The 10,081-nt window shown below is 50.2% G+C and overlaps 1 protein-coding gene across 3 annotated transcripts in view; it reads right to left on the reverse strand.

The window, feature by feature from the left end:
• Positions 1–467: 467 nt before the first annotated feature.
• The window catches only part of Optc (opticin), an 11,846-nt gene continuing 2,232 nt past the window's right edge, over positions 468–10,081 (reverse strand). For 2 of the 3 annotated variants that reach the window (XM_021170220.1, XM_021170226.1), the window contains 5 exons: positions 9,157–9,436; positions 7,006–7,138; positions 4,368–4,570; positions 1,625–1,720; positions 468–1,254 (listed from right to left, as the gene is read on the reverse strand). In XM_021170220.1, the coding sequence (XP_021025879.1) occupies positions 1,084–1,254; positions 1,625–1,720; positions 4,368–4,570; positions 7,006–7,138; positions 9,157–9,436 (883 nt within the window). In that variant the 3' untranslated portion in view covers positions 468–1,083. Of the gene's footprint in view, positions 1,255–1,624; positions 1,721–4,367; positions 4,571–5,352; positions 5,512–7,005; positions 7,139–9,156; positions 9,437–10,081 lie in introns of all 3 variants that reach the window. The other variant, XM_021170212.1, reaches the window with a different exon arrangement.

A 10,081-nucleotide genomic window follows, 5' to 3' on the forward strand; every position in this document is an offset into this window, starting at 1 on the left:
CACAGGCTCAGGGAGGACTAGTTGACTAGTTTAGCCATCGTCCTTAGCGGGCTTGTCCCCTGCCCTCTAAACGCAAGACACACACACACACACACACACACACACACACACACACACACACACACACACACACACACAAGAAAGACAGACTCTCTCTTTCTCATACAGACACGTATATTTTCTGTGTTTCTGTCATCTTTGTCTGTCTCTGTCTCTTTCTCTCTCACACACACATACCCCACTTTACAGCATTCATAGATTTCCATGCTATAAATCTCCCAACACAGCCAGTTTCAAACACCAACATGCAGCCACCAAATGATGTGGGGAGATGGTCCTGAAGCACACCATTGTGTGGAATGTCTACCATGAAGCTGCCGTGCACATAGATGACTTCAGGGTAGGGGAAACTTGTGGGGAAGTGGCAAGTTTTGAGAGTTCTTTCCAGTTGTTTTCAGTATAATACATTTAACTGCAAGGTTATATAATTTAATTTTTCATAATGGCTGTGTTTAACAACTGAACTGCAAAATTCTGGAAAATGTAATTATCAGTCCTGTCAGCCTACCAGTCAGAAAGACCAGGCTTCAGCACACTGATGATTCTCCTCCCCCTCCCTCCTCCCCTCCCTCCTCCCCTCCCTCCTCCCCTCCCTTCTCCCCTCCCTCCTAGCTTCTGTCCCTCCCTCCGCTGCCTCCTCTTCCATCCCTTTCTTTCATGGTTCTCCTGGAATTCTGTGTGGGAAGATGGGTGTGGAGAGTGTGGAAAAGATCTCTGCTGTGGATGCTGCTGTTCTCTGAGTCAGGAACCATAAGGTGTAGGAAAAGAGGAGGGCGAAATGCAAATTAAGTGGCTGAAGGCTCTGTCTGTCTGTCTGTCTGTCTGTGTCTATCTACCTATCTGTCTGTCTGCCTGCCTGTCTGTCTGTCTGTCTCTGTCTCTCTCTGTGTGTGCTGTGCAATTTTGCAGCTGTGGCTCACAGGCTTCCTGGAACTTGGGCTACAGATGACTTTCTGGGTGCAGGTAAATAGTGCTCCCTCAGTGAGCCTCTGCGCACCATCCGGGGAGAGAAGAGCCTTGGCCCTAGATGAAGTTGCCCACAGGGAGCCGTGGCAGGCAAAAATAGGCCTCTGGGAAAAGGTTCAGGTTGATGGGGTTCCCGTCCAGGCGGATGTCTTCCAGCTGCCGGCGCTCATGTCTGTGTTCCCCGGTGTCACAGAAGGTGTCGCTTTCCATGGTCTCGATCCTGTTATTCTGGAAGGAGCAGCACGCATTGAAGGCTCACAGCCTCCTGTGCAGCTGGAGAAGAAGCTAAAGTAGGTGGAGCTGAGGCCACACAGGGCAAGAAGAGGATACTTGTGGAGAGTGAAGAGAGAGTAAAGAAATTAGAAAAGATAAGAGTAGAAGGAGGGAAGTGGGGAGGCCCTAACGGGATGAGATGAGACAGGAGGTAGGCAAAGCAGGGCCCCTAAGGCAGGTGAAATACCAATAGGTAAGGGGAGGTGATGTTTTAAAAAGGAGTGGAGAACATCACTTCCATGGCCACGTTCTGCATTCCCCTGTTATCTGCCTTTGACTGACCGCACACACTATTTTTATCCTTTGTCTGGTCGAGGCTGCTCACCTGCAGGTGCAGAGAGCGCAGGCTAAGGGGCAAAGGCCCAGGGATGGAATCCAGCATGTTGTTGGCCAGGTAGAGAAACTGCAGCTTCTTCAGCGCCTATAGGGACACAAAGAATGGGAGACCTGTGGGTCATGTCAGGCTCTTGGCACGAAGAAGTGCCCCAGCAGGCCAGCATCAGGTGGTCCAAGAGGCCAGCATCAGGTGGTCCAATTGGTGGGGTGCAGTTGTCTCGCCTGCCTGCCTGCCTGCCTGCCTGTCTGTCTGTCTGTCTGTCTCTGTGTCTGTCTCAGTCTCTGTGTCTCTGTCTCCCTTCCTTCTCCACAATCCTACTTTATACTTCAGGCTGACCTGGAATTCTTTATCCATTCCAGGCTGGCCTCAGTCTTGTGGTCCTCCTCCTTCATCTTTCTGAGTCCTACATCACCAAGCCCAGCTGAGGATGCTGGCTCTTTAAGGGGCTTGCAAATCCTAACTTCATTTGGATGCTGAAGGGGGAAGGGAAGCTGCTGTCCTTGAGAGCTGGCAGCTGGGTAACATACAGGAGCCTTTAGAGCAGGCTGGGAGGAGCCAGCCAGGACCAGGTAAAAACAAGGACCGTGGGACATTTCAGCTCAGTCTCAACGTCTCTGTCACCAGTGACAAGTCTCCCAAATGCCCCACTCAGAGTGGCTGTGGAGAGCATGCTCAAAACCTGAGGCACACAGGCACACACATGTGAGCTTAACAGCACTGTCAGAATCAGGAAGGGCTGCTCTGAGAGGAACTTAGGGAAGAGAGCAGCCTGCGGGGGCTTGGAGAACAGCGAGGAACAAGACACCTCTTCCCAGAGCACCCACTACCTGCATTTAGCCATCCTGTGATCTGTGCAAACGCTGGGTCTGTTCAGTCCTGCAGCGGCTGTGTCGAGTGGGCCTCATCACCCTTGTTTTGTAGACGAGGAAACAAGATCAGAGGTGACTCACTCAGTGAGCTCAGGTCCTTGGGCTGCAAAGCCCCTGCCTTTTCTGGGCCAAGAAAATAGGGCTGAGTGAAGGCAGAGAAGCACCTCCTTATATGGAAACGGTCGATGTTTCAAGGGCTAGAACAGCCAGAGACCTCCCTGTACGGATAAGCCAGAGACCTCCCTGTACGGATACAGGACTTCTTGTACAGCCGAGAAAGCTAATGTGTGCAGGTTTTGCATCCTACCAGGGGCCCAGAGCCTGTTCTCTGGGCCCTCTGTAGGCCCACAGCACACAGGAGACAGGGAGAGAGGATGTTTGTGAAGAAGAGCACAGGCTGAGGAGCACACAGCTCTTGGTGAGCACAGCGATGATGGCCTGTTATTTCTATACTCAGAGAGCTGAGGTAGGAGAAGAATGAGTTTGAGGGCATCCTGGACTACATAACAAGACCCTTGTGGATACACACACACACACACACACACACACAGGTAAATTTTTTTTTTACTATTTATCTATTTGATACTTCTAAATATGAATATGCTTGCAAAAATGAGCCTACATGATTGAACATTGCTTAATTTAAGGACAAGATTGCATTCTGAGAAATGTATCATTGTGAAATTACTTACACAAACCAAGAGGGCTAGATGACTCTTCCCTTAGGGGCTACAAAGTTACAGACGACTCTGTCTTAGGAGGTCACCACCATGCATGGAGTCCAGTAGTGATAGAAATGTTGTTGTCGTATGGTTTGACTGTACTTGAAAGAGACAGAGGCTGCACACGAGCAACTGGTCTTTGAAGGCCCTTCCCAGGTGCTGCAGCCAGCAAGTTGGGACATATCAGTCTTGTCTATTCTCCCATTGTCTTCAGTGGAGGATAGCCTGGGCTCTGGCTAGCCCTGTTCCTTGGGTAGCCCTATAGGATCACATTTGCGTCAAATGATTCGAATCTAGCCAGAAACCCCTTGTAGTGGTTTGAATAAAAATGGCCTGCCTAGGCCCATGATGCTCTTAGGAGGTGTGGCCTTGTTGGAGGAAGTGTGTCACTGTGGGCTTTGAGCTTTCAGAAATTCAAGCTAGACCTAGTGGCTCACTCTCTCTTCTTGTTGCCTGCCAATTTGGACGTAGGACTCTCAGCTCCTCCTCCAGGACCATGTCTGCCTGCATGCCACCATGCTTCGCCATGACATTAATGAACTAAACATCTGACCTATAATCAAGCCCCCAGTTAAATGTTCTCCTTTGTAAGAGTTGCTGTGGTCATGGTGCCCCTTCACAGCAACAGAAGCCCTAACTAAGACACCCATCAAGTTGTGTCTCTTGTGAATCTGACCATGGAGAGTCACTGACTATTTAGTGGTAGATTTCAAAGCCATTAAGATGGATTGTAGGAGTTGGAATCAGAGTGAGCTCCACAGACAAACTGGAATTTTCAAGTGGATGAGCTGGTCTGGGGTGCTGGTACAAAGAGGAGCAAATGCGAAGATAAAGGCCAACGCTAGAGCAGCATCCTCACAGAGGGAAGGGGGAGCTGCCAGCACTGGCTTCTTGTGTTCTGCCCTCATGAACAGGATCCTGGGGCCTGATAGCACCAGGTTTCCTATTTGCAGAGGGTGTAGACACTACCAAGATGGTATGATGTAAAACACCCTTTTCTAGAGAATGTTTAATAAACCATACATGGAAAAAGGAAAAAAAATGGGAATTGCTTTTTGGCTCTAGACAAGAGTCGAGCATGAACAGCTGTGAGGTCAGGGTACACGAGAAGGGTGCACTTCGTACTGCGGACTGACTCACCACGAATGCCTCAGGCTGTATCCCCGAGCTCTGCAGCCGATTCAGGCGGACGTCCAGGAACTCAATGCCACTGGGCAGCACAGGCAGGGCTGCCAGCTGGTTCTCTGGAAGGATCAGATCCTGCAGGGCAGGCAGCAGGCGGAGGGCATCGTTGTGGATGGAGGAGATGGAGTTGCCAGAGAGGTCGATCCTTCTCAGTTTTGCTGGTGGATGTTGGGAGAGAACACAGGGTGAAACTGGAGCATCTCTCCCTCCTGGCCCCGTGTGGGCTGTGCTGCCTCCATAACTTTGGCCCATTCTTTGCAAGGGAGTTCTAACTAGCTCACCTCCTGCACCGAATCCAGACCACAAGAAATGAGGCCAAATCAGATCTCCTTTTAGAAAAAAACATGGCATTCCTCAATAACTTTCTCGAGAGCTTTAGTTCTATGGTAGTTAACCTACCTTAAAAGACTCGTTTCTGCCCCTTAATTCCCATCCCCTTCTCCAAGGACAATAATCAATAAGTTCAGGAATTGCTGCATTCACCCTGCTACCCACCCCCCCTCCTGCACAACTTACTTTACATGGAGGACCCAAAAGGCTATCAACAATGTGAGGTAGAAACTGGAGGCCAGCTCCTGCCTTCCACCTCAAACAGAGAATATGCTAGGAAGTAGCAAAACAAAGAAATAGTAAAAAGCTCGTTAAAGGCATCAGGGGAGTCTAACCCAGAGGCCAACTGTGGGAGGCCAGTAGGGAGGTCTGTCCCAGAGGCCAGCAATGCTAGAACCTTTTGGAAATGTTGCCTCGAACAGACCTTCCTTTTCCTGTGCCCCAGATCTTTCATGAGAAGAACTGGCTACTTCTGCCTGCCATTTTAAAATCTTAAAGGAAAGGAACTGGAAAGATTGGGGCCTCTGTCCCTTTGACAGCAGGGAGCTTGTGTCTGTACCCTGGCAGTCCTCTCTGCCTCGCCATCACCCTGTCTTGAAGCATAACTCACTCAGCCCTTTGAAGTCTCCAGCCTGGATGTGGTTGATGTGGTTGAAGCGAGCATATAGGTAGGTGGTCATCTGGGGAAGAGGAGGGATGTTCTCCAGGTCTGCATCATCACAGTAGACAGAAGAGCCAAGGCACACACAGACCAGGCAGGTAGGCAGGCCTGGCCAAGTAGAAGACAGAATAGAGGGGTAGCTCTGGTCAGACTCTCTTCAGGCTTCTGTGGCCAGTGATCTTTGCCTCAGTGGATGTCTAAACCATGGGCATCTGTGGCCCTTAGATGGATGTTTCCCCCCCCCCCCCAGAATCACCCAACACAATGCACCCAGACAACACTCATAGTTGCTCTCAGTCCTGGCTTAAAAGAGGATTCACCTAGCTATCACTCAGTGCAAGGCTCCTTGGTGCTTTCATCAGACCTGGATCCTTTTTAAGTTTTGAGTTTATGTGGCTCTTTCTAGGACCTCTGTCTGTCTCTTTTCCAGAGGACTCTTCTCTAGTGTCAAAAGGATCAGTGTAGATGGAAAAAGCTAGAGTTATATAGAGTGGTCAATCGTTGCTGTCTCTGTCTTTGGAAGAGGAAGTGGCCATGTTCTATGTGGATTCAGGAAGCATAGCAGAGCTAAGGTAGAATGGACCGTGCCTGCTTAGCATCTGTTCCCTCTTGGGATGTCATCAGTATCCTGATTTTACACTGGAGAACAGCCCTGGCCTCTTCTCTGTCCCGAGTGCTCTCTCTGCACCCAATGGTCAAGAAATTCAGATAGCTGACCAATGTTAGTGTCCCTGACTATCACAAGATCTCAGAGATGACTGAGAGGGAGGCTTTGCATCCAAAAGGCACCAGAAGAAAGTTCACAGTCCAGAAAATGAAGCAGCAGGAAGGACCAGCCAGGGCAGGGGACTGAGGCTCTGTGCCCTTCTTCTTCCAAGGCTAAGAAAGGCAGGTCTGACTGAGACCCTTTATGGTCTCTTCAGGTCTGAGTCTTTAGCTATGAGAATGGACTTCACATGGCCATCCCCACTTCAGTAGCCCAGGTCCATGCATGCGAATATCTTAGAGGAGAACAGGACACCGAGCACCAGCAATTCCTGAATAAGCTTCATTCCTCCTGGGTCCCAGGCTTTTGATCAGAGTCAGGGGTGCTGCATCCCAGTCCCAAGGGAAGGAGGAAGGTATTGGGGGGAGGGGCTGAGGGCTGCTAACAAGGGGGAATTTGAAACTGAAGCAAGTGTCTCTGCTTCATTTGCTCCCATGCCAAGTGACAGCCACAGTTATTTATTCTCCTCTCTAGGCTTTTAATCATCTCTAATCTAATGGCCACTCAAACTGTTCCCCCAAGTGATGCTGTTAATTAAGGTAGGGTGGCTTCGCTAGGACGTAGGAGTGCTTGCTTGCGTGCTTTGCGTCCCACTCAACTTGTGCATAATATTTATACAAAAGTATCAGGGACAGCCGGCCACTCCCCTTTATGGTGGTGGTGCTTGGTTTTACCATGACAACCTCTCCTTCTCTTCCTGCTCGCTGAAGACAACCCAGACCCAGGACCCCCTGGCCTTAGCCCTCACCACACCCCACTGTAGAACTGCGTGGTGCTAGCTTACAGTTGCTTGGCCCGTGCGTGACCTATGAATACTTCTGATTGCACACACTTACCATGACTGCTCTGGGAGTTCAGAAGGCCAGTGGTGGTAGGTACGGCCATCGTGAGGTTTGGTGACAATGTCCTCGGAGCCACAGTGCTAGTAGGACTAGTTCTTGTTGGAAGAGTCAGATTGCTTATTTTAGCCTGGAGACACAGCACAAAGCACACCACAGACCAGTCTATGCCTGAGAAGGACTTAGCTGTGACCCCTGGAAACCTCGGCGACCCAGTTCAAACTCGTGCAGAGGAATAAGTGGAGGGAGGGAGATAAAAAGATGGAGCAAAGAAGGGGCCTTAGGGAGCACAGCATTGAGCGACTCTATACACAGATGAAGACACTGAGGTCAAAAGAGGAAGGGGGCTCAGAAGGTCCCAACATAGAGCTGAAGTCCGGATCTCTGGCCATCCAGGCTGGTGTTCATTCCGTCCTCTCCATTGTTTAGGTTGGCACTAGTCTCTTTCTCTACCCAGACCCTGGTCACATTGCAGATGGACCATGCCACACATGGTCAGTCTCTGCAGAGGACAGGAGAGCTGGGAGGACTTCAGACTGGAAGACAGACTACAAGTTCACAAGCTAGCATTTCCCTTTTTTTAGGGAGAACATGGAGACACTGCTGACCTTCACCCCTTGTCGTGGCTCATGGGGAGGACCCCATGAGGACTCCTCCTGGGAGTGGTCCTACCAAGTGTGCCACATGGAGTAAGACATCGGTGGTTAGTGCCTCTCTTGTAGTGGCCTGTAAGTGACAAGTTCCTCAGGAGGGATAAGAATTTGCACCTTACGCCTGCCTGGGAAGATAGCACTGTTGTAATGCAGTTGCTTTGTGAGAGGAGGGCATGAGTTTGGTCCCCAGAATTCTCTATAGTTTGCTTTGCCATGGTCTTTGATTAAGGCTCATAATCTTGGAGATGGGGAGGCTCACTGGCCGGCCAGCCTAGACTTCTTGACAAGCTCCAGGCCAGTGAGAGGCACTGCCTTCAACAAAATGAGATGACTAGCTCCAGGGAAAGATCTAAGGTTGTCTGTCCTCTTTCTTTCCTGAACATGCACATGTGTAACACACCCACACCCACACACAGACACACACACCCACACACAGACACACACACACATACACACCCACACACAGACACATACACATACACACCCACACACATACACACAGGCACACCCACAGACACACCCACAGACACACCCACAGACACACCCACACCCACAGACACACACACAGACACACACAGACACACAGGCACACCCACATACACACCCACACCCAGGCACAGACACAGACAGACACACACACATACACACAGGCACACCCACATACACACCCACACCCACACCCAGGCACACCCACATACACACCCACACACAGACACACACACACACATACACACAGGCACACCCTCCCACACATCCCCCACACGTACACACAGGCACACCCACATACACACCCACACACTGACACACACACACACAGACACACACACATACACACAGGCACACCCACATACACACCCACACACTGACACACACACATACACACAGGCACACCCACACACAGACACACACACATATACACAGGCACACCCACATACACACCCACACACTGACACACACACATATACACAGGCACACCCACATACACACACACACACAGACACACAGGCACACCCACATACACACCCACACATACACACACACACACACAGAGACACAGGCACACACACATACACACACACACATACACACACACACATACACACAGGCACACCCACATACACACCCATACACTCACACACACACACACACACAGACACACACATACACACAGGCACACACACACACACACACACATATACACAGGCACACCCACATACACACCCACACACTGACACACACACACACACACACAGACACATACACATACACACAGGCACACACACATACACACCCACACACTCACACACACACACAGAGACACACACACATACACACAGGCACACACACACACACAGGCACACACACACATTCACACGCAAATTTATATCATATAGTAAAAGTGTTGGGAGAGGTTTGTATTATAGGGCAGGTGAAAAGGGATCTGGCCCCTAATCCCGTTTCTTGCAGGGATTCCAAATCATCTCTGTCCTCTCACCTCAGGGATCTGGTCCCCATAGTCTGCCAGTTCCTCATAGTTGCTGAGATCAATGACCTCGTTGTAGTCCTCTATGCTCAGGGTATGGTTCCCCACATACAGGGACGTGTAAGTGTCACCTTCCTCAGGGCTCTGCTCGTCTCTTTCTCTCTCCCCTAGGAGAGAAGCTGTCCCTGCCTTCTGCAGCACCAAGGTCAACAGACTCAGGAAAGCCAGGAACTTCATGAGGTTCTGAGGGGGGGGTAGGAGTGGGAATGGCTGAATCCCTCTGATGTACATCCTGTGGGTAGACAGCAGAAGGGCCGTTATTTTAGCTTGGCTTGTAAGAATGGCTCACAAAGTTAGGCAGCCTCCAACCTGCATACTTGCTCACTCTTGCCCTCTGACACACAAGCTCACTCAGCATCCTCATCTCACACTTTTTAAAGTCCGGTCTGTATCTGGAGGTATCTTTAGCCATCATTCCCACTGCGGCTCATAGTGTGGTGATCAATCACTCAGGCTCCTGTGGACAGCTTCCACAGGCTGGCTTACTCATGTCACCACAGACGTGCATACCAGAGTCCCATGTCCACTCACCTGCACACTGGACGCTGGTGCATTTGCACCAATATTCTCTAAGAAACAACCACATATTCAGGGGAACACCCCCCACCTCTCATCAAAACAAAAACAAAAACAAAAAACAAAACAAAAACAGTAGCAGCAATAACAACAACAAAATAGCCTTAGAAAAACTACATTAAAGAGACTTTTGGCCGGGCATGGTAGTGCACGCCTTTGATCCCAGTACTTGGGAGGCAGAGGCGGGCAGAATTCTGAATTCGAGGCCAGCTTGGTCTACAAAGTGAGTTCCAGGACAGCCAGGGCTATACAGAGAAACCCTGTCTCGAAAAAGAGAAACCCTGTCTCGAAAAACCAAAGA

Source organism: Mus caroli, chromosome 1, assembly GCF_900094665.2.
Source record: "Mus caroli chromosome 1, CAROLI_EIJ_v1.1, whole genome shotgun sequence".
NCBI lineage: Eukaryota > Metazoa > Chordata > Mammalia > Rodentia > Muridae > Mus > Mus caroli.